The 16621-nt window shown below is 35.6% G+C and overlaps 4 protein-coding genes across 5 annotated transcripts in view; 1 reads left to right on the top strand and 3 right to left on the bottom strand.

The window, feature by feature from the left end:
• Positions 1-1146: 1146 nt before the first annotated feature.
• LOC104806522 (transcription factor DIVARICATA-like) lies at positions 1147-3081 on the bottom strand. Its single transcript, XM_010531468.2, has 2 exons — positions 1857-3081; positions 1147-1686 (listed from the first exon to the last, which is right to left on the bottom strand). Exons 1-2 carry the CDS (start codon positions 2384-2386, stop codon positions 1317-1319), a joined length of 900 nt encoding a protein of 299 aa, XP_010529770.1. The 5' UTR covers positions 2387-3081; the 3' UTR covers positions 1147-1316.
• Positions 3082-7543: 4462 nt separating this feature from the next.
• On the bottom strand, positions 7544-10535 carry LOC104806523 (laccase-4-like). The gene is made up of 6 exons (XM_010531469.1): positions 10373-10535; positions 9687-9838; positions 9366-9610; positions 9153-9284; positions 7884-8807; positions 7544-7723 (listed from the first exon to the last, which is right to left on the bottom strand). Exons 1-6 carry the CDS (start codon positions 10466-10468, stop codon positions 7593-7595), a joined length of 1680 nt encoding a protein of 559 aa, XP_010529771.1. The 5' UTR covers positions 10469-10535; the 3' UTR covers positions 7544-7592.
• Positions 10536-13711: 3176 nt separating this feature from the next.
• On the top strand, positions 13712-14880 carry LOC104806524 (steroid 5-alpha-reductase DET2). The gene is made up of 2 exons (XM_010531470.2): positions 13712-14169; positions 14466-14880. Exons 1-2 carry the CDS (start codon positions 13774-13776, stop codon positions 14856-14858), a joined length of 789 nt encoding a protein of 262 aa, XP_010529772.1. The 5' UTR covers positions 13712-13773; the 3' UTR covers positions 14859-14880.
• Positions 14881-15162: 282 nt separating this feature from the next.
• The window catches only part of LOC104806526 (acetyl-coenzyme A carboxylase carboxyl transferase subunit alpha, chloroplastic-like), a 5100-nt gene continuing 3641 nt past the window's right edge, over positions 15163-16621 (bottom strand). For both annotated transcript variants that reach the window (XM_010531472.2, XM_010531471.2), the window contains exon 11: positions 15163-16525. In XM_010531472.2, the coding sequence (XP_010529774.1) occupies positions 15389-16525 (1137 nt within the window). In that variant the 3' untranslated portion in view covers positions 15163-15388. The remainder of the gene's footprint in view (positions 16526-16621) is intronic.

The raw sequence follows: 16621 nt of genomic DNA on the forward strand, positions 1-16621 counted from the left end.
AATATAAAATTCATATATATATATATATATGTATATTCATTAGAGGGTAAAATGACTCCACATTCGCCCTTTCCCATGATAATATATATTCTGGCAATGAGCATTTTCTTTAAAGAGAAAAGAATTATGATTCACATCCATGCTATAAAGCACTATAAAATATTAAAATTAAAGAGTTTTAGTGTAAAATCAACCCATTATTTTTTATTGTAGTGTACAATAATATATGATATGACACGATATTTGTATATATATATATACACAAATATATATAACATATATTCAAAGATAAAGAAGGGTTTTAATGTATGGTGTTTGCTTAGGAAGGTTTCACTTATAATTAAAAGTGATATTTATGCAAAAAAAAAAAGAAGAAATTTCTCACAAAATATTTAAATTTGCAACTTGGTTTAAAAGTAATTTTTTTGGGGTAAAAGTGATATTTATACACAACTTTTAACCAAAAAAATATATTTAAAATTGCAACTTGGGGGGGCGGAACATAGGCATTAGATACTTCAATCATTATGGCTTTTTGTTTATGGCCTTAGGGTTTGGTCTAAGATTCTCTTGTCAACTTCATGGTTCATACAAAGCATTTACGGGAAATTTTTCAAAAAAAAAGAAAAGGAATCAAATATAAATTGCACTTTGCAACTCACATGTCGCTAAAACAAAGGGCATCATTATCAACATAAAGCCAAGTTTCACTTCACATGTTGCTTAATGGGTTCGAATCCAATTATATATTTTTATATATATATATATATATATATTTCAGCGAGGCTGTGGCTGTCAGTAGCTTGGCCTCTTCTTGCCCTAACAATTTTTCTTTGTCGGCATCAATTTAGTCTAGTAACTGTGTATTCATTTATTCATATGTAGAGTTTTGCGTATTTGGATGAGATATTCTTTTGACGAAAATAATCATATATAGATTTTGAGTAAAAAGAATTAATATAGAATATAAAAAAATTTAAACAGTAAACATTATATATGCATTTACATCCTCATTCTCACCCCAAAAAATTATAACGGGCTTAATCAGAATTAGCATGCTATTAATCATAAGCATGAAAAATCTAGAAATAAATATAATAGAAGGAACAATTTTTTAAAAAAAAATTTGCTGAATTAACCACGAGATTAATCTAATTATTGAACGTTTAAAATAATCAGCTATTTTATATTCACACAGCAAAAGACCAAATCAAACGATGGACAAAACAAAAACAACGTTATAATAAAAATGAAAAAAAAATTAAAAGTACCATGCGTCTTTAATGGGACCTCTTTAATTAACTCCCAAACCTCTGCTACATCTGGAGAAACGCGTTGTAACCGCCGAGCTGCGTTGCGTTTAAAACGCCATGATCCTGCAGTTTGCTCACGTACGGCGTCCCGAAGAAACCGTCAGACAAAAACGCGTTCTGACCGAAAACCGCACACGCGTCAGCGTTCTCTGCCACCAGCGGCGCGTTTGCGTTTGGGTCGGGGACGTTGACGGTGTCGGTGGTGATGTCGTGGATGCTGGAACGGCGTTTGTCTTTGCCGCCGGTGAGCTGTCGGATAAAGTACTTCTGGGCGTGACTCGCGACCTGCGTTGGCGTTCGCGTTTTGACGAAATTGCGTGCTATGTTTCTCCAGTCTCCTTTCCCGTACTTCTTCAGACCCATCAAAAATTGCCTAAGGACCAAATCAAAACCACACATACATTTTAAAAAACGCCATTTCATATTACAAAGATCTTCTTGATTTGATGTGTGTGTGTGTGTATATATATATGCGTATACACAATACAAGTCTGCATATACGTATACGAACCCAGAAAACAGATCAAGAACAAGTAAGTTAACCTGTGTTCTTCCTCAGTCCAGGGAACTCCCTTCTTCCGCTCCTGCTCCGGCGTCCGACCACCGGAGCTCCTCTTCCCGCCGGCGAAGTAGTAGTAACCGTTGACGTTGAAGCTATTGTTTCCGGGCAGCCGACCACCGGAGACCCTCTTCCCGCCGGCAAAGTAGTAACCGTTGACGTCGAAGCCACCATTGTTCCCGGAGAAGAAGGAACCGTCGTCGAAGCCACCGCCCCAATCCAAAGTGAAGGAATCGGACGCGTAACCAGGGATCGGAATCAGACCGGCTTCGATGTCACTGACATCTTCTTCGAGCTCTCTGTACTGTTTGATCACATCTCCGACGGTCTTTCCGGGAATCATGGCGGCGACTTTGAACCACCTGTCGGGAGTGTCGTTGTCGTACAAGGCGAGTGCGTTCTCGAACGTCTTGTTCTCTTCCGCTGTCCATTTGGCTCCCCTGCTTTCTTGGAACAGCCAATTCGATGTCTGAAGGTATGTTGCAGGTGACAAAACATCGATTCCTCTGTTCATCTTTCACCGATTTGTCTGAAAAGCTACGGAATTTGGATTCAAGTTTCGGAAACTCTCTCTCTCTCTCTCTCTCTGAATAATGGAGGAATTCAAAGAGAGAGAAAAGGGTGAAGTTCCAGGAGAGGATTTTGGTTCAGAGCTTTGGAAGGAGAATATGATCAATACGGCATTTCAAACGGAAACTTAAGGAGATAAGGATGAAAGCGACGAATCAAAGGAGGGGAATAAAAGGGAGCCACTTTTCCAAACCCTAGGGACGACAGAAAGATTCGATCTTGGAAGCTCAGAACTTTGTCCGAAGGGTTAAACCCTGGAGCAGTGTACGCACGCCATCTTCCAGATCCTGATCCAGGGGGGAAATGAGCTGAATGAGAGCAAAACAAGGGAAACCCGGAAGAAATCTCGGCGAAACGAGCTGGAATGTGACCGAAATCAGAGGATTGCGAGCTTCAAACGTGTGATTTATGCTAAAACCAGAGAGAAAACTGAGGAACAGAGCAAAACCCAGAAGGGAGAATCAGAGAAAATCAGGTGGGCTGAAGAATGGAAGCGGCGGGACTGACGAAAGATCCAACCTTTCTCTCTCTCTCTCCCGATCTATGAAACAGGGACGAGATGCGGAGGAGAAGAGTGAGTAAAAGCTGTTTGTGCTGTGGTTGGTTGGTGGGCTTTTTTTTTTTTCCAGATATTATAATTTTCATGTCTTTTGTACATTTGACCTATTAATTATGAGATATACCTATAATAATTTCTTAAATCGCGTAACCATTAATGTAAAAGAAAAAAAATGGTGTGACCATTTTTGTAGATGAGTTACCCTATGTGTATTTCATGGGGGAAAAAAGCTAGACAATTAAACATCATTTATTGTTTATTTATAGAAAAATTCTATATAAATAGTCTAATTTTGTGAAAATGTGTCAAAATAAATATCTAAAATTTTAAATTTAATTTAATTGACACCATAAATATCAAAATTTCTATATTTGATTTCGATGACAATTCTCAATTTTAAAAATAAATAGAAATTATAAATTGTTATGGATTTTGTAAATTGGATATAAAATTTAGAATATTTTAATATTTACGATATCAATTTAAAATTTTAATTAGATTTTAGATATTTATTTTAAAATTAAAATACTTGTATATGAGATTTTTTTTTCTTTAGAGGCAAGGGGATAAATCGTTAACTGTATTTTTAATATAATTAACAAAATCGAGTGAATTGTCTGTCATAGTCAATGTCAGATTATTCGACCTCGATGTCATACAATAATTACACATTCAATTAATTGAATCACATTGTACCTTTTTAATCCGATAATCAATAAAAGGAACCTAGAAATAAATCTGAATATGACACGTGTCGTAATTGTACGAGTCAGAGGTTGTAAGATGTGATTGGTTCCCTAGGAATTTTCTTTTTATTTTTAGTGCTTTTTCTCTGGAACCGTTGGTTGATTTCATTTATTTAAAATTTATTTGAGGTTTAAACGTTGCCTAATTGTAGGCCAGAGGTGATGGAGTGGAGCCGAATGAAACAAGACAAATAATCGAGGGGACAATTCCCATTGGCCGGTAAAATTTTAAGGTCTGTGTAAGGGCATTCACGTAAATTTATAGCTGATTGAGGTGAATCGAAATCCGACATTAAAACCGATGATATATGTATATTTTTTTAAATAAACAAAAAACAAGAATTAAAAAAAAGTTTTAATGGAAATACAACTTATTTTCTTCTATGCCGACTATATAGGTCCACGACTTATATGAGGATATTATAAGACCAAAACATTCAATTCAACAGAACATTTGAAAGATAATTGTGGGGTAAATGGTGAAATACTTAATATTCAATATGCACTAATAACGGATGGTTTTATTTAACATGTTAGATAAAGATGTCCAAACTATAGGTCGATATTCAAAATTTTGAATAGTCTCGTGAAAAAATAAAAAGTGAAAAATATATTGTGTATTTAAATGTAGAGAATAATAATTTTTTGAAAACAGTAATTTTATTTCAGATTTTAGTCATTACAATTTTTTTTTTTATAAAAGTGTTGAAAGGAGATTTGTTTAAAGTGAAAAAAAAAAGAGATAGTTTTGTTGTAAAATTTATAATTCAGGAACCCAAGGCTTCTCGGTAATATGTGTAAATGTTTATTTTAGTGCATGTAATTATAATATGTGATTTAAACCCAAAATTTTTTTTATAATATGTGATGCGTCCAAATCCACCTGCAAACCGCACTAAAAGGAAGTAACCGGATCGAATAAAAAAGGTTACAATAAAATAAATTTAAATTGATGGTTCAATTGTAATTCATGGTACAATGGCTTACCCTTCTCTCTAACCAATTAAAAAAATATTAAACAACATGAAATAAATATAGTTTATAATTGGGTTAGGTAGCACGAGCGACCACGCCATAAACAGACATCATAAATCATAATTAAAGATACATATTATATACGAAATTCCGGATAAAATAGACAATTCCTCAATTGCAAAGTTGAGAGGCAAAAAAAAAAAAAGATTTGATTGTACATGAAATATCGAACGAATGGAGAGCAATTAACGTCTGCATACTGAATAATATACATTTTAATTATAAAAAAAATATTTTTTTACATCTCATAAAAAAATATTGTTTACATACGAATAAAAACGACAATATACAAATTTTTTATTAAAATGTAGGGTAATACACAAAAAATGGGTCAAATGGGCATTAAAATGCAAAATATAAAATTCGTATAGCTTTTTAGAAATTTTCTTCTGCGTAAATAAAAACCAACTATGTATGTACTGAAAGATTAATACGTTTACGTGTAACCAAAGCGAAAGAATCATACATTAGCAAAACGATTATATCTAAAAGCATAGAGTCAAAATTAATAATAATACTTCTAATCTCAGATTAATAACAATTTAATTTGATTTATGTAGGTTTTCCAATAAAAAATGTTCCATGGGACGAAGTTACGACGTAAAGAGCCTTTAGGAAATGTGGAAATTTATTAAATAATATTATATTATAGTATAATATTTTCGTCTCCATGACTATAATAATTAATAATTTGCTGTTATTTTAACAAATGTCAGAGTTATTGGTCCACCACTCACACCCAACATACTATTAAATATTTCTAATAGAACATCAATAAAAGAATAATGTATTTATTAAAATATTATATTTAACTTATTTTATTAGAGTAGTGCAAGACAATGACTTGTTGTGTTGTTATTGTAGAGTTTCCTCAAAGGGAAAGAATCTATTATTTCCAAATGGGGACACACTTTTTTTTGGGTTTCTGATATTAGTTAATTAATATATATTATAAATCCAGATAAGTAAACGTATATAAATGCTATTTATTTCTCATTATTACAAGTATATGAACTTTTATAGATTTTTGTTCGTGTATCTTGGAGGGTTAAACAAAATTTCACATGTACATAATTTTTAAATAAATACGTGCACATATAGATTTCACTATTTCTTATAGATTGTGAATTAATGTAAAAATATATATATAAAAAGCACATATGTAAAGATAATTATTTTAGTAGTTGAGGGTTATGATTGTATATTATAAAGTATTTAGATTGATTGTCATGGGGGGGGGAGGTGGGCCAGTGATCAACTTGGAAATAAATAGTACAAAAATAATATTAAATAATAAAAATATTTTTGGGGAAAAAACGACATGAAGTTGGAGTCGAATAAGGAGCAGTGGCACACAGTTTGACCCACCGCCAGCACAAACGCGAGCGTGCCCGTGGGGCTCCTCCCCCTTCATAATGCGCTCCACCGTCCACACGCTTTTGTCATTAGTGGCTTCGCACATTAGTTTTTATTATATTATAATAATATTATATTTATTATACATTTATACGTATACATGCGTATACTTACGATCGTGTGTATGTATGTATGTATGTATTTTAAATTATGTGTCTGCGCATTTTATTATCTGGGTTCCATGCCCGCATTTTATTTTATGTTTGAAATATGGGATTCATATGGTTTTAATATTTTTCGGTCAAAACCTACGTCTTTTCCTCTCGATACTTACAAAATTATGTTAAAATTATAATCCTAATTTGAATTACAATTTTAATGCTATAAAACTGTTGATATTGCGTTAACATTTTTAACGCTGTTTCAATGTGATACTATCATTGAAAATTGCCTTGAAATAGCTTTGAAATTGTATAGTAAATTTCCAAAAATATTTTAACTTTTATTCCAAGATAATTTTTGAAATTTAAATTACGTTATGTTTTCTTAAAGATTACACCAGTTCAAACTGTTATGTTGAATTTGTATTGAAAGATCGTTAAATTTGATTTGAAAAATATCTATAATGCAAATTTGTATTTTAGCCGTGAATGCATAATTCAAGTTTAGTAGCTACACACACTCAAAATTCATACAAATTATCTCGCAAATTTGAAAATGAAACATCAAGTAGGAATCAATTAAATTTCTTTTTTTTTTCTCCAGCATCAATTATATATATTTTTTTCTTCATAGAAAAAGTCATAATTATAAATAGTGGATATGAAGGGAATCTTGAAGTTTAGAAGTCCAAAATAATATTAGAAACTGATAAAATCCAAAAACTAATATAAAATAAAGAAAAATGGGTAATAGAGATGATGAAATATAGGCATCAAAAGCACAAATACACCTCCCGTTGGCTCAAGGTCAAGGTCAAAAGCCATTTTTCATTAAAAGGCCAAATTACAATATTAATTTTGTTTTAAATCGGTCAATTGTTTTAAACTTAGTCCATCTCATAATCAATCATTTTGTCCTTAATCCTCGTATTACTACCTTCTTAATTTAATCTCCACCTCACATGGCTATCTCTCCTGTTATAAACTATCTTAAATCCGCTGCATGAAAACTTGTTTTTATAATTGTTGGCATCTCCATTTTCTTAAAACAATAAAAACAATTAACCACATTTTAATTAATTGATAATAAAATGCTTATAATACAATATTATCCTTTGCATCCCCCCCCCCCTCTTTTTTCAAACTATTTTTTAGCAAAATCAATTTTCCCTCCACTTTGCTAAAAAAAATTATCCATGCAATTTTGACGTCAATATGAATATATCTCTTTAACTTTTATACAGTTTTTTTTTTGTTTCTCTATTTGTGTTTTTGTCTTTGTCGGAAGATTCATCAACACTTGGGAAGATCCTTCGGCGGCGGCAGAATGGACTCGTTGGGTCCTTTGCCGTTCTCCACTAAGAACGCCATCTTCAACCCCCACGTCGTGTGAACCTCCAAGTGACAATGCATGAACCAAACTCCTATACACAAAAAAAAAAAAAGATCAAAACTTTACCGAATTTTTATCAATTTGATCCTTCTGGGTATGTTAATATATTCATCACGCGCGTGCTCGAAAACAAACCCTAAAACTCAAAATTTCATGCAAAGATCGAGACTTTATATATATAGGGAGTTTACCGGGATTATCAGCTCTGAATCTGATGGCGACCCACCCGCCGGAAGGCACACCGATCGTGTTCCTCTCGACAGGATCATCAAGGTTGAACCTTTTCGGATCTTTATTGGGATTGAAGTTACCTAATCCACGACCCACTTGGAAGAAATTGAAACCGTGGAGATGCAACGGGTGATTCTCCGGAGATATAACTACGGTGTCTTGAAGAACGAGCTCCACCGTGGCATTGTACGGGAGCTTGTAAAGCCTGGTTCCCTTATCCGTCGCAAGATTCGCCGGAGGAGCCCCGGTATAGTTGAAAACGTGAGGTGGGTTCTTGGGGAAATCGGTGGTGAAAACGCCATTAACGTTGAAGTAATGAGCTTGGAGCAAAGCAGTGGTCGGCATGGAGAAGGTCACGTTGTTGATGCTGGCGACCACTCGGCTTCCATTGGCGGGTTTGCACGTGGGGCAAGGGTTGATACCGAGTCCGACAGTGAAGAAAAGGTGGTGGTCGATTTTCTTTGGGACCAAGGCAGGGTATTTAACGGAGTTCAAGCTGCGCAAAGAGCTGGTGAAGGCGTCGGCCATGGCGGTGGAGTTCTGAGGAGGAGGGAGGGTGAGAACGGTGGGGGAGGAGGAGAGGGTGCCGGAATAATGGACGGTGGCAGTGGCGGTGACGTTATCGACGGCGATGGGCGAGTCCATAAAGGGAGAGACGGTGACGAGGAATTTTCCGGCGGGTTTAACGGCCGTTAGGAGGACGTTAGTGGTTTGGCCAGGGGCTATGAGGACGGTATCGGTTTTGAATGGTTTGACATAGACGGCGTCAACTTCCACCACCGTTAGAACGTGACCGGCGACTTTGAAGAATAGCTCTTCATTGAGCGCAGCGTTGATTAGCCTCAGGAGATAGATTTTGCCGCTCTCCACTGACAACTTGTAACCTTCCGAATCAAGGAGAGTGTTTCTTAGGTTTTCAAATTCGGTAAAAATGTGAATATATTTGGATCTAACCAATATAAAAACCGAGTGGTATGATATATTATAACCTAAAAATTTAACATAAACTGTATATAAAATTAATTGAAAAAAACAACCATTTTTGTTTATAAAATGAGTATTTTTTATCGATAAAAGATCGAAATCGAACCAAAATTCAACCAAATTGAATCTAACATAAAAACCGAACAAAAGATAGGTTTTCTAACAAATTCAAATCATAAAATAATCGAAACAAACTCAAATCATAACCCGAAATATCCATCTCTAATTACGGTAACATTAATTACCTTGCGACGAGGAACAACTCTTGATGAGACCGGGATGGCCATTGATGGTGTGAGCGTCGGAAACGTTGGGGGCTAATCCGGACTTAAGTGCTTCGTTAATGACGTTTTCGGTATCTGATTTCCACCATTCGCCTGCCATCACATGCAAAACTCGATAAGATTCGACCTTATCAATCTCAACTATTGCGAAACAAAAAAAAATCGAATTCATACTTAAAACGATAACTTTCTCGTTGTCGGGTTTGGGAAAAGGGTAAGGAATTCCGCGCTTTGGGAGGATGACGAGGGCACCGTGGACGGTGGCACGCAGCCACAAGATGTGGGCATGCCACCATAGAGTGCCCCGTTGACCGGTCAACGTGTAGTTGTATACGTACACTTGACCAGGCTGGATCGGGCACTGCGTGATGTAGGCCGGCCCATCGGCCCAGCCGGTTCTCAACTGCCTAACACCGTGCCTGCTCGGACCATTGATTAACAAATTAATATTTTAATTAACAAATTAATTAGTTTAATTACTATGGTTGGTTTTACCAGTGGATGGAGACGTTGTACTTGACGTGGTTAACGACCTTGATGAGCAACGTGTCGTCTTCTCGAGCGTAGATTGTGGGCCCTGGGTATCTGCCATTGACGGTCACGATTTGCTTGCTCGAACATAGTCTCGTTGTGTTTTTCATCACAACCTGTGAAAAATATATTTTTTTCTTTCAAAAATCATATTTTGATTAACGATTATTATAAAGTTAAATTTATGGTCTCCATGTATGTACGCATATTTTAAAATTTATACACTTATATAAATAGTATATATATGTATATTGGGTTCCTTCGGATATATAGAAAAATACGGTGACAATAATTGCATATTACTGCTGTTTTATCTATTTATTCCAACAATTTCTCGTGTGTGTGTCTATAATATATATATATATATACACACACACACATAATCACATGGCATAAGAAAGAAAACATGTAATATATACGTACGATATGTATGAAATTTAGATTAAGCTGGAGCAGCACCTGTTATTACTAGTTTTCGAATATATGATCTCTATTTCACGTAATTTCGTTATGGATACACACACACGCACACGCATATATATATATATATATATATATATGGACGTACTTATTTGTGTTAACATGCATGCGCAGATACTCAACACACACATAATATGCAGATCGCATGGCGTATATATATATATACTCACATTAAACTTGTAATGGCGAACCAAGCTCTCTGTCGGAAAAGGGAAAACACAGAAGAACGATGCAAGAACCAAAAATCCAACCCGATAAAGCCCCATCTCTCTCTCTCTATTTGTGTGTGTGTGTGTATGCCTCTCTCTCTCCCTCTCTCTCTCTCTCTCTCTCTCTCTCTCTCTCTCTCTCTCTCTCTCTCTCTCTCTCTCTCTCTCTCTCTCTCTCTCTCTCTCTCTCTCTCTCTCTCGCTCAGAGGCTGAGTTGCATGAACGACGGGCCACCGCAGGCTTATAAAGGGGGTGAGAATGAGGAGGTGACGTCGTTTTAAGTGGTAGGTCGATCTGAATCCTATTCTTTAAACCCAAGATTCCCCTTTTACCATTTCCAATCTCATTTTCCAAATCCAAACTGTCACAAAAAAAAAACAGAAATTGTTCGAAGATTTAATAACATATATATATATATATATGGGTTACATCTAATCCCTAGTTTAATTTCCCTTTCACTTATTTCTTTTCTTGAATGTCACATAAAGTGTCCATTTTCCACTAATATATCACAAAGTTGAAATAATCTTAGTCTAAATGTATCTCAGAACGGTGTGGGTTTGGTTTATATTTTATCATATACACTGTTGTAAAAAAATCATTTAATTTCAGAATACTTTCTCTTGAGAAATTAAATAAATTCAACTAATTAATTAATTAGTCATTTTACTTTTTAACCGGTTATTTATTTAAAAATAAACCGGCGGCTTGTATTGGGAATATGGGGATTCGATTTGGCTAAAAGAATATATATGTCAACACTTGAAATTGGCATGCAGATTAATTAGTTAATCATCTTCAATTGTGAATTTGACCCACTGACTTTGTGGTGTAACGTCTTTATAGACTACACGTAACAAAGATTAATAACGATTTTAAATAAAAGGAAAAACGAATTTTAAAATTCCCTGTTATAAATACTAACAACTTAACAAAAGGATTATTTTATTCGTCAAGTTTTTGATTATTCAGTTTTCGAAAGCTCTAAGCCAACGACTAATGGTTTACATGTCGATATTTCCCATAACTAATCATACTTGAAAGTTAAAAAACACTAATACTGATCACGCTTCCTTAATCAAAATTACGATATGTAATTACAACTCAGTGAACTCACCGCCTTTCCAAAATTACGAGAATGCCTTTATTGCTTTTTTTAAAAATAAAAATAATCGGCTTTCATGTAATGAAGATATCAAAACATTTGATCTTACGTACTAATGCATTCCGATGTATTGTGATTTATTATACAGTGCCTATAGTTTTATATTATCCCATTAATTGATTTATAAATTTCTGTAACATTATACGAAAAATTATGTATTGTAATGATATCTGAGACTGATTTATTGTGTCGTTAATATTATCAACGAATTAAATTTGTTATTTTTACCTTGACAGTACAATATATATATATATATATAAATAATCTGTTATTAAATTTTAAAACAAATATTTTAATAATAAAAATAGATCACTAACTTTAATGATAGAAAAATTCGATATCAAATTCGCCAATAATTCTCGAACAAAAGTTTTGGCGATTAACGTATATATATAGCCTTCTGTTGCGTAAAGTTGTTACTAATAGTTTATAACAAGAAAATTCATCTCAAAAGTCCATTTTTTTTTAATGTAATTAACGTGCATGGTTGTATATGTTGTTGCGTATACAATGCTTCCAAGCTCTTATTTTAAAGTTCAATCATATATCCATAATGACATTAACCAAAACAATGTCACATAATGATACTTAATAAACACTATAACCATTGGCTATAAGAAATTTTAAAGATACGAAATTCCCTATTTTTATTTATTTGATTTTCCATTTATCTGTGTTTTTTTATTATTTTATATTATATAGTTTAGATTCAAACATTAGTCAACACGAAATCTCAATATATATTAAGGAAAAAGAAAGACTTGAGATAAAAAATGACAATTAAACTAAACCTTTCGAAAACGAAGATGTTCAATGTCCAATGTCCAATTTGGATTTGATATCATATAAACACTTCTTTAATTGTTTTATTAATATTAAGCTAAATTTAGTTAGTAATAAACCACGTGTATCTTTTTCTTTTTTATATTGTTTTTCTTATAATCCGTAAATTCATCGACCTTTAATTCGACTATATCTTCCAGAAGATCGGAGAAATTCGGATGAATGTCTCTCCCAGATATTACTCGGATATTAATCACAGAGTAATCTCAACTAGGTAACTTGTTTTTTTTAATCTATTTGTTTTAGGGGTTTCCTTTCTTTTCTATATGACCCTTTATTTTTTTTTCACATAAATTAATGTTTTGAGATGCAGCATTACAAATATAACGCATCTTATATAATATAACATTGGTAAGAAATAAATAAATTCGATATATTCAGATATATTATTTGATATATTAATAACAAATTGTATGACCGGTCACGATCGTTATTATTTTATGGAAATGTGATAGACAGTTCAAAAGTGTATGAAAAAGATGCGAAGCGTGGAATTGGAATGCTTAGGAACAAAGAGATGAAATAAATGGTTGAGAAATGGCTTTCATGTTGTTGTAACCCTTTTTTTTTTTGTTTCTAAGCTACGACTTCCAAAAAAAAAAAATCTTCACAAGATGAATTGGACCTCTTGAAACGACACCGTTCAGGTCATCACAACAACGTTGCCTTTTTTTTTTGTAATATCATTTGAATTATCATTGGGTGAATAAATTAACAAAACATTTTCTCAGTCAACATGTTGTGAAAGATAAAAGTTTCGATTTTGGTTTGTTATAATTTTTATACAACTTAATAACTATTTTTCCAAACAAAACCGGCAAATACCAAACTGAAACCCAAAACATTAGGCCCTAACCGATGAGCCCACAGACATTCTCGAAAATAATTTACATAAATCTATAACAAAATATATAAATTTATTTAAAAAATGCAGAATAAATTCTTTTTATGTTTAAAATTTTTAAAAAATTTACATAATAGAATTTTTTATATATAATATGTAAAATATCTATATATTTGAAATTATTAATTAGTAATGACGTTTTAATATGTTTTGAAAGATTTTATAGAAGATATGATATGATATATTCGATGTTATTCGTAAATAAATGATGCATTTTTGTGGAAGAAATTATGTATTGATTTGTGATTGTTTTATATGTTTTTAATAATTATAGTTTGATTGGATATTTAAATTTGGGTAAGTTAATTTATACTTGTAGATTCCATTCTAAATAAAGATATATATCCAAATAATAGCCCAAACTTTTCATTTGGTCAATTTCATACCGTCATCCCCTGATTCCGCCTCTCCCCTCTGAGATCTCCCGCTCTCTCTCTCTCTCCAAAAAAAATGAAAGAGATCGGCGACGAATCCTTGTTCAGGAACTGCCTCCTAACCCTAATTTTCTCCGGCCCACCCACCGCCTTCGCTCTCAAATTCCTCCAAGCACCGTACGGTAAACACAACCGTCCGGGATGGGGACCCACCGTTTCGCCGCCGGTCGCCTGGTTCGTCATGGAGTCTCCGTCACTATGGGTCACTCTCCTCCTCTTCCCCTTCGGTCGTCACTTTCACGATCCCAGATCTCTCCTTCTGATCTCTCCCTATCTCCTCCATTACTTCCATCGCACCATCGTCTACCCCCTCCGCCTCCACCTCAGCTCATCCGCCGCCGTGAAACGCGGATTTCCGGTCACCGTCGCTGCCATGGCTTTTGTGTTCAATCTCCTCAACGCCTACATCCAGGTTAGCCCGTCGCTGATTTCCGGTTCGGTTTTGCTGTGAGCATCTCGATAATCTATGAGAATCCGGTTCGGTTTACTTGGTTTACAGAATTTATCACGGTTTAGCATTTTTCCTTTTGAATGAACCGGGCCAAACCGGAAGAATCATGGCATTTAGTTGGATTAACTAACCCGGTTTCATGCTGCTTTGCAATTGTTATGGAGTGGAACTAAACCGTAACATATAGTGTCACAAATTCATTTCAGTTTGTTATAATTGATTCGGTTTTGGTAATTTCACTGTTATACCCTCGGCAGGCTAGGTGGGTTTCTCACTACAAGAGTGACTACGACGATACGAATCGGTTTTGGTGGCGGTTTGGCATTGGTATGGTGGTTTTCTTAACCGGGATGTGGATAAACATGGAATCGGACCGGATTCTTGTAAGGCTAAAGAAAGAGAACCGGGGCGGTTATGTCATACCAAGAGGAGGCTGGTTCAAGTTGGTTAGCTGTCCGAATTACTTTGGGGAGATCGTGGAGTGGTTAGGCTGGGCCGTGATGACGTGGTCTTGGGCTGGGTCAGGGTTTTTCTTGTACACGTGTGCCAATTTGGTCCCTCGCGCACGTGCGAGCCATAGTTGGTATATGGATAAGTTCAAGGATGAGTATCCCAAGAATAGAAAAGCCGTTATTCCTTTTCTGTATTAAACCGAGTTCCGGTTTGAAAAACCGGTTCAATGTTTATGATGTAAAAAACATAGCTGATTTAGAATTTTGAGCATGTTTGATCGTCGATTGCAGAAATAATATTGTATTACTTCGATCATCATCGGCTATTTTATTTCGATTCAAAATTGATTTTCAATGATTAAAATATTTATTTAAAAATATATATTTTTTCGATTAAAGAGAAATCTTTATTTCAATATTTATATCACATTGTTTTATTCCATTTGATTCAAATTGGTCTCACTAATAAATATATAAAAGGTTCAGTCATGAGACATCAAAACGTACAAAACGCGTACGGAGATCCTAGAGAATAAAACACTGTCCTATATAAAAGCATCGAAAAGACAAAAGTCCTCAAAAGCTTTGATCCGACGAAGAAGACATGCCCCCACAGCTAAAAGCTACATGAACATCCAAGGGGCTTCAAGATCCTGCAAATCTTTTCGGGATTCAGACAAGGGTTTAGAGCCAGACTCCACTTACGAGAAAGACAGTGTTTGCCGTTTTCAGGCGAAGCTGCTGCTACTCGCACCGGACTTGACCTCTGTTTTCTCGGAATAGCCATGATCGTCTCCTTTGAAGCTCACGTTCGATCCTGCAATCTCTCTCTCGATCTCCTCTTGCTTCTCCCTCAGTTCTGAATCACTCAACGCCTCGGAGATCCTCTGCTTGATCTGCTGCTCCATTGTCTCGATCTTCTTCTGCCTTGCGGTCTTGTCCTCAGGCGTGTTTCCAGCCTTTGCGATCTCTACTTTCAGCAATTCGATCATGTTCTTGATGTCTGGTTTCTTCACGACTTCATCGATCTTCTTGGCGATCTCTAGGTTTAGGGTTTCGACCTTGTCTTGCACGTCTTCGCTCGGGACCAAAGCCTGTTCCGTCTGTTCATTCGGATTCGGCTTCACGTTCTTGACCTCGCAACCCATTGATCTCAAAACCGTCATCATCTCGGACTCGATCTCTGCTCTGATCTTCGCAATCTTCTCCTTCGATGCCTCGGGCAGTTCCTCGAACCTCGAAATGCCCGAGCTCTCGATCTCGGCTTTGATCGCCTCGACTTTCTCTCTGTTTTCGGGGCGTTGGGCGATTTCCCGGAATCTTCTGTTGATCTCTTTCTTCAACGAAGCCGCTTCCGACATGGCCTTGGCTCTGGACAAATCCTTCAGCATTGTGAGCTTAGATCTCAGGCTGTCATAGTTCGGCGCCATGGCCAAACCATTGTTGAACTCTTCTTTGAGCTTCTCGATCTTGTCGATGAGCACCGGATGCATCAAATGCTCCTCAGAACTCGCTTTCGAGAACTCTTGGCGTAGGGTTTTCAGTCTTTCCTCCAACCCCATTGCTTTCGTGGCTTCGGTGTACTCGTCGTCGATCTCGGATTTGAGTTTCTCAATCATTTCTTCGAGAATTTCGGGTGAAGGTTCTTCCTCTAAAGACGACGTCGTCTCCTTTGCTTTCAGAATCTGCTCCTTTAACTTCTCGACCTCACCCTCGAGCTCCCGGCTTGTGGACACTACGTCTTTCTTCTTCATGTTGAATTTCCTCTTGGGTTCGATCGGGGTACCCTCGATGAACACTCCGATCTTCCTGTACTTTAGCATCCGCTGCTTCAGCAGCTCCTCCCCACTCATCTTCGAGAATTCCTGCAAAAACCGACGGCCAAAGTTAGAAACTTTTTCTGCTCCACGTGAAAAGCCCGAGCAGGAATTAGAGGCGGGCAGGGGATCCGAAAACCGCCG

This window comes from Tarenaya hassleriana, unplaced genomic scaffold, assembly GCF_000463585.1.
Source record: "Tarenaya hassleriana unplaced genomic scaffold, ASM46358v1 Cleome12, whole genome shotgun sequence".
NCBI lineage: Eukaryota > Viridiplantae > Streptophyta > Magnoliopsida > Brassicales > Cleomaceae > Tarenaya > Tarenaya hassleriana.